Source organism: Melanotaenia boesemani, chromosome 16 (genome assembly GCF_017639745.1).
Source record: "Melanotaenia boesemani isolate fMelBoe1 chromosome 16, fMelBoe1.pri, whole genome shotgun sequence".
NCBI lineage: Eukaryota > Metazoa > Chordata > Actinopteri > Atheriniformes > Melanotaeniidae > Melanotaenia > Melanotaenia boesemani.
In genome coordinates this window covers 15820847-15840414 of record NC_055697.1, presented here as the reverse complement: position 1 = coordinate 15840414, position 19568 = coordinate 15820847, and the positions used below count along the sequence as shown (strand labels likewise).

Here is a 19568-nt window from a genome sequence, read left to right as displayed (position 1 = left end):
ATATATATATATATATATATATATATATATATATATATATATATATATATATATATATATATATATATATATACAGAGAGAGAGAGAGAGAGAGATAGATAGATAGATAGATAGATAGATAGATAGATAGATAGATAGATAGATAGATAGATAGATAGATAGATAGATAGATAAGATATAGAAGTATAGAAATATACATATACAAGGCTCAAAACCATCTTAATGCAATGTCCCAGAGAGGATTTGTTTTCACAGAACTGTATACAAGGAAGTAATATATGTATTTTTATATATTAACATATTACACTTAACAAGAAAAACTATAACATTATAACATATTGTCTCAAGTCTGTGAGTGATATTGTTGATTTATTGTGTAATTTTACTTTGATAAATCATGTTATTTAGTGTGATCCAACACTTTTTGTCTGATTTAGGGTTGTCAGAATTTGAAAGTTAAGATGCCCTATCAGTTTTTCTTTTAGCACATGCTAAAAAATCCATCACCATGGGCTAAGCCCCCGAATCTGTTTCAATCCTAAATCCGCCCCTGTTGGCCACCACAGAGTCCAGACATGAATCCCACTGAGAATCTTTGGGATGTGCTGAAGGTTTCGTGCCATGGTAAGTACAAACAAAACTTTCCTTCACCCAGTGCCTTACAATACAGTCCTAAAGACTGGCTTATTATTCAGTAATTTGGTTTTCATTAACTACTTTGTTAATGCGTTTATTCCATAGACTGTATTCTCGCACTACAAAACTCCAGTCCAGTAGGTGGCGGTGATGTACAGCTGTTTGCTAACACAACACCCTCCACCATAAACATATTGGTCTATATGTATGTTAATACCAGCTACCATTGGAATAAAGGGGGGGGGGGGGGGACTGTGACCGCCGAAATGGTCATATAAGTAAAAAATTAAGTGACTGAAAGGGGTGAAAAAATGCGCGACCGATGTCATTAGATGCAGCTATGGCTCAAAGTGTGAACGCAAACGTAGTTGTAGTCGGTTGCGGGATATCAGGTGTAGCAGCGGCGCACAGGCTCGTTAAAGCTGGATTTAATAATGTACGTATACTTGAAGCTACTTCAAGAAGCGGAGGACGTATCAAGACAGGCAAACTTGGTGAGCATTCATGCACAAATGCCTGCAGTTATTCAGGACAGATCACCGAGTTTGACCGTTCTCATATATATATATATATATATATATATATATATATATATATATATATATATATATATATATATATATATATACACGTGTGTGTGTGTGTGTGTGTGTGTGTGTGTGTGTGTGTGTATACTTTAACAAACTTCCCTCACCCAACCACCCATCTTCCCTGGGTAGCTGTTCATCTCAAGCTCGGGTCCTCTACTGGAGTCCTGGGAGCTTGAGGGTCCTACTAGCATCTTAGCTGTTCCTTGGACTGCACTCTTGTGGATAAAACTTTCATTTCGGTGCAAATGTCTGCATATTGCTTATCTGTGTCAGTTGCTCTTTTGAAAACGCCTAAACACATCTAAATTTTTGTTTCCACGTCTGTAGTGTTTGGTAGGATGCAGCATTGTGGTTCCAAATGAAGATTCAGACAATTATGGATCTGCATATCTGAGTGAATATTTTAAATTAAGATCAAGAAATATACTGCAGGCCTGAAATCAACTAGAAACTGGGAAAGAATTTCATTAAATCCATTAAAGCCAAGCATGATTTCTTAACCACAGTTATTTTTACAAAAGATAAATGCGCCATATGCTCTTCTGTTGTAGTTAAACAAGTTAGTTATACGCAAGTCTGTTTCGTTTTTCTCCACAGGTAATATTATTACCGAAATAGGTGCAACTTATCTTCATGGTCCATCTGAGAAAAACCCTGTGTTTTGTCTGGCTCGTGACTATGGCCTACTAGGTCCAGAGGCCCTTACCCCAGAAAACCAAGCCATTGATGTTGATGAATATCCTCCCTGGGTCCCTAACTGGTTCAGCAGTTCAGGTGACCATACTCAAAAATTCAACCCACCACGTTTCCTTTTCAGTGACTGCTATAAGACTGCTTGCACAAGGTGTTATGTTTATCCTATGTAATGACCAACATTATGTGCCCTTTAGTCTTTTATTGAATTTTGGGGATAAAATGTGATTGTGACGACTGTATACTTCAGGTCAGAGGCTGAGTGCTGAATCCATGAGTCCAGCTTTAGAGTTGTTTCATGAGGTTCTGGATAATACTTGGCAGTTCAGGAAGCAGAAAGAACGATCAGGAGCCAGTGTTGGCCACTACATCCGATCAAAGGTACATTCTCTTTCAGTAGCCAAGATTATGTTTTTGTTCTTTATGATAAACTTAAGTATAGTTCCATGTCTGTGTGCATTTGTGTGCTCAGAGTGAGTGTTTGGTGTTTTTTAGGCACCGAAACGAGCATTAAAGAAGTGGAAAGATAAAGATGAGCCCACCAAAAAGCTGCTGCTGTCTGGCATCAGTACCATGTTGAAGGTGGAGTGCTGCGCCAGTGCAACTCACACCATGGATGATATAGATTTGGTTGGATATTCTATGTACAAGAGTATCAAGGGAGTGGACTGCACATTCCCAAGGTTTGCTCTGCACCACCTCACACACACTCATGTAAAACAAATGAAGATTATGAAAATGTATCAAGAGGTTGATGAATAGACTTCTTAGTTATTTTACTCTGAGTAGGTCAGGTCAATGCCGTAAGTATGCCTGGAATAATTAATAAATGAGTGACAATAACTCACAAAAATAAGTTTATGATTTCAGTAACTTTTTAAGAAGCACGCTTTCAGTTACCCTTTGTTAAGTATAAGATTTTAATACATTACTTCATCATACAAAAAAAACAAGTTATTAATTTATTAAATTTACCTTTGCATTTTTTTATTCTCTGTGGGCAGTTTTGCGATTATTAGAAATAACCACAGACGGAGATTACATGGTAGGAAAGGGGGAGCTAAAATATACAGTAGAAGTTCTTGGCATGAATTGAACCAGTTATTCTGTTTCTATATCCTATAGAATCTTAAAATTCCCATCTATGTATTTATGAACCTTCAAAAATGATAGTTGTTTCTATTTAAAATTATGCTATATTAGTTTTTTCCATATTAAATATTAGATGTCACTTTAAAACTTTGATTTTTTTTTATTATGCAAAGATTCTGATCATGCAAGTCCTGATTGCCAACGAAAACATAACCTCTGCCTTGGCAGATGTAACTATAGCCGACTGCATGTTGTTTTTTGTTTGTTTTTTTTAGTTGGTGTGCTTTAGTTCCATGCTGGAAAAGCTGTTTTGTTTCTTATGCTTTTTACTCTGCCATCTACAAAGAGAATACTGGTCCCTGGGCTGGGTGGTGGACACAAATTCCAGTCTGATTACACCATAAAACTATTTAAAGTTTTTGTAATGTTATTTTTGTGATATAACTGACTAACTTACAGTGGGGTAGTATTTTTAGGGGATGTACAGTACCCATTAAATCTAATCGTTAAGTGTGTCCAAACCTTTGAAGGGTTGGGCTGTGGGTAACATTGTTCATGCATGCATCTCAGCAGTTTTCTAAGTAGTAAGCAGTAACTTGAAATTCACAGCACATACTAATTATCATCACCATGTCATCACTAGCAGGTATTAGTCAGACAACTGAAATCTATTAAACATCTATATAGCTACTATAACACTGTGTAAATTTATTTGGACATAAATCTAATGAAGGGCTATGCTATGGAAAGCCGTTTTATTCAAAATTAAATAAATAGAAAAATAACTAAATTATTGAATATATATATATATATATATATATATATATATATATATATATATATATATATATATATATGCATTAATTTATTTAATTGTGATCATGAGGACACTTTTATTTTGGAATAATTTTTGGGAGCAACATATAGTGCAGCACCACATTGTGCTGCGCCTATTTCGTGCTTCTGTTTTATTTCGGATCCTTATATTCAAATTAAGGGGCGGGGCTTCTAGACGTGGACAGAATGTAGTAGAGGCACACTAGTCTGACCACACCAGCGTCACTCAACAAACTCTGCCCATGTGCCCCGCCCCTTAATTTGAATATAAGGATCCGAAATAAAACAGAAGCACGAAATAGGCGCAGCACAATGTGGTGCTGCACTATATGTTGCTCCCAAAAATATATATATATTTATATATATATATATATATATATATATTTATTTATATATATATATATATATATATATATATATTTATATATATATATATATATATATATATATATATATATGTATATATATATATATATATATATATATGTATATATATATATATATATGTATATTCAATAATTAAGTTATTTTTCTATTTATTTAATTTTGAATAAAACGGCTTTCCATACTATGCAGGCGAAGCCAGACAACTAATCTGTACTCTTTCCTGCAGTGGGTATGATGGCTTGATCAGCCACTTGATGTCAGAGCTCCCCCCTGACTTGGTGACCTACAATCGACCTGTTCGCTGTGTCCACTGGAACGGCACAGAGGGCGGAGTAAATCCTGTAACTGTGGAGTGCGACGATGGGGAGAGGATTGCTGCTGATCACGTTATTCTTACAGTGCCTCTGGGTAGACTTTTACTCATACACTGCACTGTTTTTCATTTAAGTACATGAATCCACATAATTGCAAATGGGATGCTGTGACTTCTGTCGGAGCTGAAGGGACTTTTTTGTAGGGATATGCTTGTTGGAGGGAGGATGGTTTAAGCACATCTAGATAATATGTAAATAGGAGCTACTGTCACATTAACATAAAAATTGTATAACTGCCATGTAGTAGTCTTTTAACAGTGTGATTGATTTACATAATCATGTCACCCTTCCTTTATCAGAGCTGATTTTTGACAGTATGCAGTGCTTTAGTACCAGGGACTTTTTCAGTCAACTAGTTATAGTGTTTTGCTGTCACTTGAAGGCAGTGTCAGATATGTGTGGTACAATTTAGGCTATAGGCTCTTTTGCATGTGCTAGTACTGTTGTTGGTCATTGAGCTTTGCTCCGTGGTGCAGACAGAAATCTCTGCAAGCATACAAGAATAAGTAATGAACTTTCCAAGTTATATTGAACACTGACTGGGAGATAAATGGGGAAACTGATCAAAGAAAAACAATTAATCAAAAGTCTTCGGGACAGCAAATCCCACCCCAAAAGTGTTGTTACTCTTAAAAGTACAATCTCGTGCTGTTTCTAGAACATTAGGAACTACTAGAGTCAAAGAAGGCTCTTTTAAAGGCTGCAATTTCTAGGACATGTCATTAAACCTCACCAACAGACTGTAATGTGAAGGATCCTTTGACACCCTACAATCTTTTGTTCACATCAGATTGTTGCAGACAAACGTCTCAGTTCTGATCCAATGTGCATTTAAATATCAGTTTATATAGTTTGTTTTCATATTAATTATTGTCACCATAAAATTTTTAGCATTATAATGTCTTTAGTCAAAGAACAACAAATTATAAATTGCTAATATACACAGCTGCTACTTAGCAGCTACCAGATATTCAATAGCCATGTCATTTTCTTAACTCTTGACAGTGGGACCATTCTGACATTTGCACCCTTGTCAGGTCAGTGCAATGATCCATTTTTCAAATATAAGGAACTTCTTATATTTAATTTGTAACCTGCAAAGGATGTAAACCCATGTTGTTAAGTCCGTGGTCCCTGTGGTGGCAGCACAGAGCTTCAAGGACTGGAATGGTTTTTAGTCCCTGGAAATAATTTTTGTTGATAAATCTCCACTTGTAACGTTATTAAACTTTTTTCATTGTCTTTTTGTTTTTGTCAGGATACCTCAAGAAGCACCACTCAACCCTGTTCTCTCCTCCTCTCCCAACCCACAAGCTGGACTCTATTCACCAACTAGGATTTGGTACATGTGATAAAATATATGTTGAGTTTGAATCACCGTGGTGGGATGCTGACTGTGAGGTCATCTACTTGGTGTGGAAAGATGAGGTTTGTAGTAAAACCTTTAAGACAAGTACAGATTTAGTTATTAACTTACTCTCTGTGTACAGATTTATTTATCTGTACAAAAGGTTGTATCACCACTTTGTTTTGTTAAAAATTCTAACATGCATCACTACTTTCTTAAGTCATAATATTTGTTGCCATGCTAATCCTATATTTGCAAATAACCTTGTAATCTCTTTAAATTTATTTAATGGTGAAACTCAGATTTAAAAAACATTAAATATTTGTTCTATATTCTTTGTCATCAGGAAAATATTTCAGACCAAGTGTCGGATAAAATCCAATCCTGGACTAGGAAGATACCAGCATTCACTGTGATCAAACCCTCTGAAAAGTCAGCATTGTTTTAGTCACAATTTATTTTGCTTGTTTTTTTAGAAATTCAATTATTGATAAAGCAAAACAGCCATGTGGCCTTTTTTTCTTTTTAACTTTCAAATTGTTAGGGGTAGCCATGTTCTCTGCGGCTGGATCGCTGGCCTTGAGGCGGAGTACATGGAGACACTTCCTGAGGAGGAAATCAGGCGTTCCATCACAGAGCTCATTCACACATTCACAGGTGAATCTGATGTCTGATCTAAAGGAAAAAAAATCAAAAACATTGGTGTACTCAGTATTTCTGGAGCAGTATAATATCTATAATTACTTTTTATTGACACAAATAATATTCACAGATCATAAACAGCTTACCATCACACTAGAACTTAATTATAAGAGCTATAACTAGTGTACATTAGACAGTCTCATTAGATTTACTGTTTTACTGTTTCAAATCAACTGAACTGAACAAAAAAGGAACATTTTTCTAACAACCAAGTGCCAGTAATAAATTTATATACCCATTCTTTAATCTTAATCTGTTAGAGGATTGTAAGATGTACACAAGTACATTAAAGTTCTCATGAAATACATTTCTGGTATTTAAATGTCTTATAGTTTAGACAAAATACCTACATTGTCTAACTGATGTAAATTAAATTGGGATTAAATATGTCTGTTAGTAAAATAAATAGTGTCTATTTTTGTGGTTTAGTATTCTCCTCTCTTTTACTTCATTGTCCAGAAAATAACAAATAAGTGCTGGGCTGGATTCAAAGTCCAAAATTTTATGGCCCTGCAGCAGGTTTTACTGGATTAAGCAACAACTCTTTCACTGCACTTTATATATTGTAGTTTTATTATTTACTAAAAGGTTTGAGCCCTAGTTAGTTTTTATATTATCATGACTGTGTGTGTTTAGGAGACCGTACCATCACACCAAAGAGAATCCTGTGTACACGGTGGTTTAATGATCCCTGGACGTGTGGATCCTACTGCCACCCAGCTTTACGTTGTTCAGCAAAGGATCTTCAGAACATGAAGGAGCCCTTGCCTGTGAAGGGAAAGTCGTCACAGGTGCATAGATTAACATGTTTTTATTTACACACAAAAACATTTGCATACAGTACATACAGTATCACCCCTATCAATATTTTAATTTGACATTGATTAATTGCATGTACTTCAGCCTCTGCAGGTGTTGTTTGCTGGAGAGGCAACTCATCCTTGCTACTACTCCACCGTCCACGGAGCACTTCAGACTGGGTGGAGAGAAGCTGACAGACTCATCTCTCACCACTCTTCTGGCAGTCTATTAAACCAGTCAGGCCAGAAAGTTAAAGTATAGACAGCTGCTCAGCACCAGTTGTTGTTCAGTGTCTTTAAATGACTTCAGGCAGCACTGAAGGGTCAGTCTCTTCATCTGAGTTTAAAACTGGAGCCTTAAAGCTACTTGTAATTAAGCCATGTCTCCACTTGCACTCTCCTTAGAAGAGTTGCATCATGGGAAACATCAGTGCCAAATTGATCCATAGGAAAATACATAGAATAAAAACTTTCCGTTGTAAGTGTGATAGTTCTGTTAATTATTTATGACTTGCAGGACTATACAGAATCATTTTAGGGCCAACAGGAACATGAGTCAGGTACATACGTTGGCTCATAAAAGAAGTAATTGTCCAGTAAAACATATGGGCCAAGGTAAGGTCTGTGGTTGTCATACATAAGCAATGGCGTAACTAAACACATCAGAAAGGACAAGTCAAGGTAAAGTTCATAAAGCAGTTAGGAAAAGCACAGTAAACAATCTGATAAGGACAGATAAGTTCTGTCAGGTTAATGATGGAAGAGAGTTGGATGAATGTGCATCAGCAGCTTTAAAGGAATTGTTTCACGGCAGACCGGTAGGATCTGCTGTGATTATTGGGTTAGAAAGCAATTACATTAACTGCATAACAAGCAGGTAACTGTGACAAACAAAACAGAAGGATTGTCACAATTATTGTGTATGAATTTGCCTATCTGTAATCTCCACTGTCCTTGAACCAAAAATGTCAACTAGTCAGGACTTGTTCGCACGTTGCTGCTGGCTGAGAATCAGATATAAAAACAGTTTTTCAAGGTTTAATCAAATAATCTGTATAAGTCAAATTCATGAATGGCACATAAATCAATGCTAGTAGATGGATCGTATGAATTAGAAGACCAATTAGGGCACAATTTTGCAAGTAACATTGACATTCTTTTTTTCCCTACTGTAATGCCATGCTGATTACAAAGAATGTAAATGTAACCAGCAAAGCAGATTTCCATTTGTCTATAATTATATATATAATGAATAAAAAAATACTTTATTTGTTGTCATGTTTGTGTTTGTGGTGTTAAAATCAAAACTAAAAATACTATGTAATTACTGTGTAATTCTTTTATTATTTATAAATAAATAAATAAATTGTGTTTTGGCTTTAATCTGGTTTTGCTGTCTAATCTCAACATATACAACGAATACTGAAAACCAGCGTTAATGTTGGTATTTTTAGCAGGGAGGAATATCTAAAGTTACCAGTTTTACAGCCTTGTGAATGGTGAATGGTGATCCAGTGTTGTTGATAATTTAACAGAAAGACACGGACTGCTATAAACGCCAAAAACAAACACGCTCCATTATTAGCTGTCAACTGCTGTAACAGTATAAACAGTACAAAATTATTATACTAATTGTTTATTAGACTATTGATTGTGATTAACATGGGCAATAGACCCTGTCCCACCCACCAATCTTCTGGTGGTCTTTTTTGTTCAATTTTGCCTCAAATTCAAGTTTGACAGGAAGGTGCTCATACACAGGTCTTTTATTATTGTTGTTATTATTATTACTTGCGCCACTGCGGAGGTTATGTTTCCCAAAATCATTGGGGGGAAAAAATTATTAAAAAAAATATGTGACATCATGGCAGATGTTAAAATCCAACATTATTTGACCCGGATCATGTAGATATTGTGGATCTGGTGTTGAAAAATAGGGGGTACTGGATGTTCAATCATGGTCTAATACATTACTTTTCCAAAAGATGTCTTTATACTTAACTTTCAGTTGCCTAAATGTATGTGTTCCCCAGTGGGACTGAATCTAAATAAAAAACATTCTCTATCCACCCATATTTTAACCCACATGCTACAATTTTAGTAAAGTTAAATATTCAATCAGTGGACCATTGGATTTAAACTTCCACATTTGACTTAAGTAGAACTTTTTCTGCCATGACTTTTCTGCCATGATGACAAAATACCTGTTCTGTTCTGTTCTTGGGGTGACACCTGTGGGGCCAGTGAGATTTTAGTGTTTGGCCCGTTCCACCCGAGGCCACCCTTATGGCTCTGCTCTTTACCAGGTCAGGTGTGTCACTGAGGCAGTTTTCTCATGTTATCCAGTGACGTTATATTTTTCAGCCAAAATTTTATATTATGTTAATATTATACCAGGCAACAGTGAAGACAAAAACCACTTGGGGAAAAGGATATGATCAAATTAAAATATAGAATTAGAGAATTTTGTCTTAAGGGCAGTTTTGTTTTTTCTTGTTGTTTGTTATTGTTGTAGTCTCATAATTTCATAAACAGAATTTGGTTCAGATTCAATCCTCTAAAATTGAGCTTTATCCTGACATGCTAGACCGGAAATGTTGCCGTCAGCCGGCGTCATCGCTCTTTGCTCACGAGGAAGTAGAACGAGACCCGTTTTAACGGTTAACGGTTTACTGTCAATAGGCATTACAAAGTAAGCTTGGCTATGGACACGAACTTAAACGCAAAGATAGTTATAGTAGGATGCGGTATATCAGGAATAGCAGCGGCACAGAGGCTCGTCAAAGCCGGGTTTCATCATGTGAGAATACTTGAGGCGACTTCCAGGAGCGGAGGACGGGTCAAAACAGGCAGACTCGGTGAGTGATGCGCAGAAACTACAGTTACGAAATACTGTTCAGGTGATTGCTAGACTAACGGGAAGACGCGCTGTCTTCAGGACCCCAGGATAAAAAAAAAACTGTGGAAGTTGATAAGATTTTATAATGCTTTTGACTTTAAGCAGATAAACGCTAACAGAAGCGTACAGATGTAATTTAAAGTTAAGGCCGCAGATAATGACTAAACTATCCAATAAACACCGCGGTGAAGTTAGTTTTAGGTTGGATATTCGACAGACATTCATCGTTTCCGTGTTCAATAGCTTCCGTATTACGCTTCCAAAACACGCAATTCCTGACCTGTATTATAGCACAAGAAGAGACAAACAAGACACACCCCTTTTGATTTGGTTTGATGGTTCCATCTATTTTTTTTAAAATGTATAATAAAAAAATCAATATTTCTTCAATAGCTTCCACAATTTGTGACCGAGGGGCCCCAAACCTCAACTAAATTATTCTACTAAGACACACAAACAAGACACAACCCTTTTGATTCATTTTGAAAGCTCCTTCTGTTTTTTATAATTTTTTTATAAGTACAAATATTAATATTTCTTCAATAGCTTCCACAATTTGTGACCGAGGGGCCCCAAACCTCAACTAAATGATTCTACTAAGACACACAAACAAGACACAACCCTTTTGATTCATTTTGAAAGCTCCTTCTGTTTTTTATAATTTTTTTTACAGTAAAAATATCAATATTTCTTCAATAGCTTCCATATCATGTGACCGAGGGGCCCCAAACCTCAACTAAAATATTTTACTAAGACACACAAACAAGACACACCCCTTTTGATTCATTTTGAAAGCTCCTTCTGTTTTTTATAATTTTTTTACAGTACAAATATTAATATTTCTTCAATAGCTTCCACAAATTGTGACCGAGGGGCCCCAAACCTCAACTAAATTATTCTACTAAGACACACAAACAAGACACAACCCTTTTGATTCATTTTGAAAGCTCCTTCTGTTTTTTATAATTTTTTTACAGTAAAAATATCAATATTTCTTCAATAGCTTCCATATCATGTGACCGAGGGGCCCCAAACCTCAACTAAAATATTCTACTAAGACACACAAACAAGACACACCCCTTTTGATTCATTTTGAAAGCTCCTTCTGTTTTTTATAATTTTTTTACAGTACAAATATTAATATTTCTTCAATAGCTTCCACAAATTGTGACCGAGGGGCCCCAAACCTCAACTAAAATATTCTACTAAGACACACAAACAAGACACACCCCTTTTGATTCATTTTGAAAGCTCCTTCTGTTTTTTATAATTTTTTTACAGTAAAAATATCCATATTTCTTCAATAGCTTCCACATCATGTGACCGAGGGGCCCCAAACCTCAACTAAAATATTCTACTAAGACACACAAACAAGACACACCCCTTTTGATTCATTTTGAAAGCTCCTTCTGTTTTTTATAATTTTTTTACAGTAAAAATATCAATATTTCTTCAATAGCTTCGACATCATGTGACCGAGGGGCCCCAAACCTCAACTAAAATATTCTACTAAGACACACAAACAAGACACACCCCTTTTGATTCATTTTGAAAGCTCCTTCTGTTTTTTATAATTTTTTTACAGTAAAAATATCCATATTTCTTCAATAGCTTCCACATCATGTGACCGAGGGGCCCCAAACCTCAACTAAAATATTCTACTGAGACACACAAACAAGACACACCCCTTTCGATTCATTTTGAAAGCTCCTCTGGAGGACATCCAGGGCCCAAGTCACACTCCTCCCCAGCCAGCCTGCTGCAGCTGGAGGCCCGCATGACCTCCATCAGACATCCAGCAGGCACCCGGCCTGCTGGAGGACCTCCAGGGCCCCAGTCCCACTCCTCCCCAGCCAGCCTGCTGCAGCTGGAGGCCCGCACCCAGCTGGCTGGAGGACAACCAGAGTCCCCGAGCCCTTCCTGGCTGACGCAGAGCCGGTCGCGGCTCACCGCTGCGGAGGAAATGCGCCCGGCGAGGGCCAGCCAGCGCTGGGGAGACGTCCCCGCCACCTGCCCCCCTAGAGGAGAAGCGGCGGGGATCCTCCCCCACCCGGCGGCCGTCCCTGACCCGTTGGGTTGAATCCCCCGGGCGGACTGCGCAGACCCCACCCGTTTACCTCTTAACGGTTTCACGCCCTCTTGAACTCTCTCTTCAAAGTTCTTTTCAACTTTCCCTTAAGGTACTTGTCGACTATTGGTCTCGTGCCGGTATTTAGCCTTAGATGGAGTTTACCACCCGCTTTGGGCTGCATTCCCAAACAACCCGACTCCGAGAAGACCGGGCCCCGGCGCCGTCCACGGGCTGAGCCTCCATCAGAAGGATCAGGCCCCTGACCGACACCGGGCGAGCGGTCTTCTGTACGCCACATTTCCCACGCCCGCCAGTCGGACGGGGATGCGGTGCTGGGCTCTTCCCTCTTCGCTCGCCGCTACTGAGGGAATCCTTGTTAGTTTCTTTTTCTCCGCTCAGTAATATGCTTAAATTCAGCGGGTTGTCTCGTCTGATCTGAGGTCGTATTCGAACTGGGTTAGGGGTTGGGGGCGGTCACCCCCCCTCCAACCCCCAGGCGTGGCTCCCCGGAGGAGGGGGAGGCTCACAGGGCTCAGGATCAGCAGGGTTCCCCGCTGCGATGGCGGGCAGGCTCGGGAGCGGGCACCCCTCCGCCGCGAGCCGCAGCCGTCCGGCACCCTCCCTGTGGTTCGCACGCGTAACGCGGTCAGCTCGGAGACTGGAGGGTCCACCGGCAGCCACGCCCGACTCATGCCAGGGGCTCGACGGGAGTGGCGCCCCTTCCCCGGAGCCGGGGAAGGAGGGAGAGAGGGTGGGTCGGACGGAGCGAACGCCCGGTGCAGCCCAACGCGCCACACTGGGCGTCCCGGAAGGTCTGAACTCAGGGGGACGAAGGCGCGCCGTAGGCGGCCTGCGACAGCCCCAGCCGCGGAGGAGAGGCTCCTCCGATTGATGGCAAAGCGACCCTCAGACAGGCGTAGCCCCGGGAGGAACCCAGGGCCGCAATGTGCGTTCAAAGTGTCGATGATCAATGTGTCCTGCAAATCACATTAGTTCTCGCAGCTAGCTGCATTCTTCATCGACGCACGAGCCGAGTGATCCACCGCTAAGAGTTGTACAGTTTTCGTTTTCAGGTTGGAGGCCAAGCTTCCGAGACTGGGGGTTGGACAGGTTCAGCGAACCACCCGGGCGCTCCGTGTCCCGGAGCCGGGCCCCCCCGTCGAGGACAGGGTAAGCGCCGGTCCCCAAGGGCGGAGACATTAAACCCCCCTGGCTCCCTCCGGAGGAGGGAGGAGAGTTGGGTACCCGGAGGCGCGCGGCGGGATGGCCAGGGCGAGACCGTCGCGCGCCGCGCTGAGGCGAGAGGTTCCGAGTGCAGAGCCCCGACCGGGGTCTCCGCCGGACGCAGGCCGGGCCCGCTCTGCGCGGACGCCGCCCCAACGCTCCCACGCGCGCCCCGACGGCAGGTCCGTCAGGCCCCCGGATGGGCCGGCGGGAGCGCGCGCGCTGCGGAGCAAGGATTCGGTGCCGGAGAGGGGGACGAGCCGGGGAGTCTGACGGGCTGGCCGGGGCTCGGACCAGGGTGGAGTTGGCAGCGGGGAAGGGTTGAAGGAGGTAGGGGAGAAGCGACGGGACCCGAGGGCACACCGGGGCGGAGAGAGGGGGACCCCCGGAGGGACCCCTCTTCCGCCCGCCGGAGCGCTCTGGCACGCACGCCTCCATCCTGTCACGCCGGTCCTTCCGCCGCGGAGCCTCGGGGGCGGGCCCTGGGGCTCTCGGGGAGAGAGCCGGGGTCCGTCCCCTCGGCAGGTTCGGGGAGAGGCCCCGCGCGGGGCGCTCGACCATTAATGATCCTTCCGCAGGTTCACCTACGAAAACCTTGTTACGACTTTTACTTCCTCTAGATAGTCAAGTTTGGTCGTCTTCTCGGCGCTCCGCCAGGGCCGTGACCGACCCCGGCGGGCCAATTCGAGGACCTCACTAAACCATCCAATCAGTAGTAGCGACGGGCGGTGTGTACAAAGGGCAGGGACTTAATCAACGCGAGCTTATGACCCGCGCTTACTGGGAATTCCTCGTTCATGGGAAATAATTGCAATCCCCAATCCCTATCACGAGTGGGGTTCAACGGGTTACCCAAGCCTCTCAGCGAAGGGTAGACACACGCTGAAAAACAGAAGGAGCTTTCAGAATGAATCGAAAGGGGTGTGTCTTGTTTGTGTGTCTTAGTAGAATATTTTAGTTGAGGTTTGGGGCCCCTCGGTTACATGATGTGGAAGCTAATGAAGAAATATTGATATTTTTACTGTAAAAAAAATGTAAAAAACAGAAGGAGCTTTCAAAATTAATCAAAAGGGGGTGTGTCTTGTTTGTGTGTCTTAGTAGAATATTTTAGTTGAAGTTTGGGGCCCCTCGGTCACATGATGTGGAAGCTATTGAAGAAATATTAATATTTGTACTTATAAAAAAATTATAAAAAACAGAAGGAGCTTTCAAAATGAATCAAAAGGGTTGTGTCTTGTTTGTGTGTCTTAGTAGAATAATTTAGTTGAGGTTTGGGGCCCCTCGGTCACAAATTGTGGAAGCTATTGAAGAAATATTGATTTTTTTTATTATACATTTTAAAAAAAATAGATGGAACCATCAAACCAAATCAAAAGGGGTGTGTCTTGTTTGTCTCTTCTTGTGCTATAATACAGGTCAGGAATTGCGTGTTTTGGTCACGTGAAACGGAAGCTATTGAACACGGAAACGATGAATGTCTGTCGAATATCCAACCTTAAACCAACTTCACCGCGGTCCAATAAACTATAACTAAAGTGGGTGCAGCCAGGTCAGGGTCAGGAATATAGCACCTGATTCATCCTATAAACGTTTGTGTGAAACAAGGCAAAAGGTTAGCAAACTATAGGCTACTTTTACAACAAATAGTCTCTTCTCAAAGTTTATCTGTAAGGCAAAAAGCACAAAACAAAAGTGCAAACTAAAAAAACGTCCAAATCTAAACAAGTGGAATTATATTTAAGTTTATATGTATATATATATATAAAATTAAAGTTTTTTCTTATAACTTCTGGCCTTTTCAGGAGCTGTTATTCAAATACTTTCCATTATGAGCTTTCTGGTTGCTAAACTTCTCTCCTTCTATCCTTCAGACCTGGGCCCCCACATCTGAATCCCAAAAATACCAATGTGATCCGGGTCCCTGTTACAGCCTTATGTTAGAACTTCTGATGGCAAATGCACTTAGAGGTCCAAATAATTTCCTGCTCACTTCTGTGCAGTTGTCCTAAACTTTACACAGATTCTAGTTTAAGCTCTTCAAAGTAGCAATAGTCTGTTTCTAAGGCTACTTTGATTAACAACATTAGCACTGCTGGTGCTGACACCAGGCACAGTGTACAAAAGACACTTCTGGTAATCTTCTGAACATGCATCAACTACTGCCATTAATTTAGTAACTGTTTCAAATACTCAGTTTATTTGTTTTGAAACATTCACCGGCTTAGTTTCTGTTCCAGAGGTTCATTTCTCTCATTAAAAACAAAAGAACTAATGAGGGTTTAAAAAAAAGGGTTAAGACTGGTATCACTAAAATACCCCTCAGTGAAATTACCAGGGTTCCTGCACTCAAGTAACCCTATAGAAATTTAGATTAAAAACCCAGTAATTATTTATGTTTATTGTTGTTGCACAATATTTTTCTCTATAGGTAATAATCTTGTTGAGATTGGGGCAAACTGGATCCATGGACCTTCTGAGGAGAACCCGGTGTTCTGCCTGGCTCGTCAGTATGGGCTTCTAGAGCCAGAGGCCCTCACCCCAGAAAGCCAGGCCATGGACATTGGAGGACATCCTCCCTGGATTCCCAGTGTCTTCAGCAGTTCAGGTTGTTGGATGTTCAAAGAATTATGGTCTGTTTCTTATATAGATTAAACCAAACTGTCAGGTACTATAGAAAATAAATATTTGTTTCCACAGATACAGAGATATACAAGGTTGGCAGGATAGTATAATTAAATCTACTGTTATGATGTGTTGTTTTAGGCCAGTTTGGTAATAGTTTGTTCTGCTAAGACTGTTGAGTGTAGAAAATGATTACTGTATATCTAAATCAAATTTCTATATCAGATTCAAGGTCTCTGCTGTATTTCAGTTCCTGGTGAAATACACAACACAATGAAAACCACACTGGTTGCAATAATGAAATTATTTTTAGTGTCTTTCAATAAAGTATACAAGTGAAGTAAAATAAATTAGTGAACTACATGGTGTTTTTTTTTCTAATCAGTTTTCTTTAAATGTGTGCAGGTCGGAAGCTGAGCACTGAGGACATAAGTCCGGCTTTGGGAATGGTTGTAGAGCTGCTGAGTGAAAGTTCAGAATTTCAGAATCAAAATGGAGAACCGTGTGCAAGTGTGGGTGATTTCATGCGTACAGAGGTATTCATCTTTCAGAAGCTAAAAAATTAATACTTAAGTGTGCTTGTTAGTTGTAATTATTTGTGAGTAGTTGCCAGCCACTATAAGTAGCTGTGATGTTGTTGCACCTCACATAATCTTGGAGCTTGTTTTTATTATTTTTATTTTTCTTGTTGTCTGAAGGTGAAAAAACGAGCAGCAGACAAATGGAAAGATATGGATGCTGCCACCAGATCTCTGCAACTGTGTGTGATTAGTAACATGTTAAAGTTGGAGTGCTGTGTTAATGGCGCCCACAGCATGGATGAGGTGGGCCTGGGGGCTTTTGGTCAATACAAGACTCTGCCTGGACTGGACTGCACATTTCCAGGGTTTGTACTTCCACATTGTAGATATACAGCAGAGAAATCTGTATTTCCTTCTGTAGGTAAATTGTATTTGTTGTATTTTACACTTAAGATATTGGTAGTTTCACATGATGCATATAGTATAATAGTTCATCAATTGTCTGGTTTAAATCTCTGTGAACTGAATTGTTTTCAGCACAGTGTAAGTGTTTAGAATACTGATTCAAAGACTGTTTTATTTTTTATGCAGTGGCTATGAAGGTCTGATCAAAAAGTTGATGTTAGAGCTCCCTGACGGTTTAGTGACCTACAATCAGCCTGTTCGATGTGTACACTGGCACAACGCAAAGAAGGGAGACACTTCTGTGTTGGTTGAGTGTGATGATGGGGAAAGGATCATTGCTGATCACATTATCGTCACATTTCCTTTGGGTAACTTTCAATCTGCGAATCAGTCATGTTTCTTGAAAAAACACACATACACCTACCACTTAAATTAATTATCATTTGTCTATATAATGGTTTCTAATATAAACTTGTTACTTAAGTCTCAGTAATGAAATCTCCCTAATCATACTTGTTGATCAGTGTTAATCAATATTCAGTGATTATTTTACAAGATTTAGGTATGACCTTTTAAATCTTAGCAAACCTAAATTGTTTTCTTTTGTCAGGATACCTAAAGAAGCACCATTCAACCCTGTTCCATCCTCCTCTCCCTCTGCACAAGCTGCACTCCATCCAGAGGCTGGGTTTTGGAACAAACAATAAGATATTTGTAGAATTTAATGCACCTTGGTGGGATGCTGACTGTGAGGTCATTCATCTGGTGTGGGAGGATGAGGTGAGATGAGATGAGCAGTCGCTGCATAAACTTGCATACCAAATGGAGTATTTAGCACCCCGAATAAGATTACTTTGTTCAGCAAAAATGGTAGGATTCATAAGTATTTCACCTAAATTGCTCCTTTATTTTTTCTCGTGATTTAGGATGAAATGGTGGATCAGGTGCCAGACATACAGAGATCCTGGATAAAGAAGTTATTTGGCTTTACTGTTCTTAAACCCACTGAAAGGTTAGCAGCCACAAATGCTGTTGCTTGTCCAGCCTATTAGACAACGATCAGTAGTAAATTCATGTTTGTGGTTTAACTTTCAGGTATGGTCATGTTCTGTGTGGCTGGATAGCAGGGCATGAGTCAGAGTATATGGAAACACTGTCTGAACAGGAGGTCACACAAGCCATCACACAACTTATTTGCAGGTTTACAGGTGCGTCTTAATAAGCCACAAACACTGAGAAACACCTAAATCTTTTACTGCAACCTTTTCAGGATCATCATATTTAGGGGCAAGCACAGAAACTGCATAGTGCTTTGTACCCTTACCTTATGGTGATATCTGTCAACACTCAGACACTGACTAATCATTTATGCGAAGGGAACCCTACCATCTCCCCTCGGAGAGTCCTGCGCTCCCAGTGGTTTCATGACCCCTGGACATGCGGGTCCTACACCCACCTAGGAAGAGGCTGCTCAGAGCAGGACCTGGACAACATGATGGAACCACTGCCACCAAAGGGATCACAATCACAAGTATCTACCACACTCTTACTCCAACACAAACATCTGACATTAGTATGAACCCCAACTGACACATGAGTAAAGGTTTGACTCTCCTTTTTATCCATTAAACCTCTTTTAGCCACTGCAGGTGTTATTTGCTGGAGAGGCAACTCATCCCTGCTACTTCTCGACAGTCCATGGAGCGCTTCTCACTGGTTGGAGAGAAGCTGACAGACTAATTTCTCACTACTCTTCTGTCCATCCATCCAAGCTTTCCAAGTCAAAGCTTTAAGATACCAACACCACTGTGTCAATAAAAGGTTTATTTACTGTAATTACTGTTTAATTTATAGTATTCTTTGTAAAAAAAACAAACAAATTATAAACAACTTGTTCGGAAACTACTGTTTAGTCAAATAATTACTGAAGAATTCTAGGGAAAAATCTGCATGCAGCCAATGAAGTGTAAAATTTTTGTCTTTATGACATTCATTGCAGTAAAATACAAATAGACATCCTTTCCGTCAGACAGGGAAAGTTAATAAATTACATAAAAGATATGGCATTACACATCTACTAATATATTAGTATACCAATATATATGTCTGTATTTTTGGTGAAGAATACAGTCATTCTGTTTTTAAATCACAACTGTCATTGTTTATTAATTTTGTATTGATGTCATGTTTTTTTTTTATTACTGATCGAGTTATGATTTGATGTTTTTCTCTGGCAATCTGATTGTTTTTTATTAATTGAGTGCAACTGAATAAATGATACATGTATTGACAACTGTTTCAAGTTGTAAATTTTGTTTATTACATCAATTAACCTTTTGAAGTTACAGACCAAAGAGGTTCTGTTGT

The 19568-nt window shown here is 40.0% G+C and overlaps 2 protein-coding genes and 1 non-coding gene across 5 annotated transcripts in view; 2 read left to right on the top strand and 1 right to left on the bottom strand.

Annotated features, from left to right (window-relative positions):
• Positions 1-8830, top strand: part of LOC121655172 (peroxisomal N(1)-acetyl-spermine/spermidine oxidase-like) — a 13069-nt gene extending 4239 nt beyond the window's left edge. Inside the window, exons 1-10 of one of the 3 annotated variants that reach the window (XM_042009637.1) lie at positions 829-1130; positions 1824-2000; positions 2170-2300; positions 2415-2602; positions 4462-4643; positions 5868-6037; positions 6304-6389; positions 6502-6614; positions 7296-7450; positions 7563-8830. In XM_042009637.1, coding sequence (XP_041865571.1) covers positions 959-1130; positions 1824-2000; positions 2170-2300; positions 2415-2602; positions 4462-4643; positions 5868-6037; positions 6304-6389; positions 6502-6614; positions 7296-7450; positions 7563-7721 — 1533 coding nt within the window. In that variant the 5' untranslated portion in view covers positions 829-958 and the 3' untranslated portion in view covers positions 7722-8830. Of the gene's footprint in view, positions 1-828; positions 1131-1823; positions 2001-2169; positions 2301-2414; positions 2603-4461; positions 4644-5867; positions 6038-6303; positions 6390-6501; positions 6615-7295; positions 7451-7562 lie in introns of those variants that run through there. The other 2 variants (XM_042009638.1, XM_042009639.1) reach the window with 2 other exon arrangements.
• A 1258-nt stretch (positions 8831-10088) lies between these two features.
• Positions 10089-19126, top strand: LOC121655174 (peroxisomal N(1)-acetyl-spermine/spermidine oxidase-like). The gene is made up of 10 exons (XM_042009642.1): positions 10089-10317; positions 16082-16258; positions 16681-16811; positions 16974-17161; positions 17388-17569; positions 17812-17981; positions 18128-18213; positions 18297-18409; positions 18578-18732; positions 18842-19126. Exons 1-10 carry the CDS (start codon positions 10164-10166, stop codon positions 18992-18994), a joined length of 1509 nt encoding a protein of 502 aa, XP_041865576.1. The 5' UTR covers positions 10089-10163; the 3' UTR covers positions 18995-19126.
• LOC121656177 lies at positions 13330-13483 on the bottom strand. Its single transcript, XR_006013370.1, has one exon. It is a non-coding gene; the product is annotated as a 5.8S ribosomal RNA (ribosomal RNA).
• Positions 19127-19568: the final 442 nt, after the last annotated feature.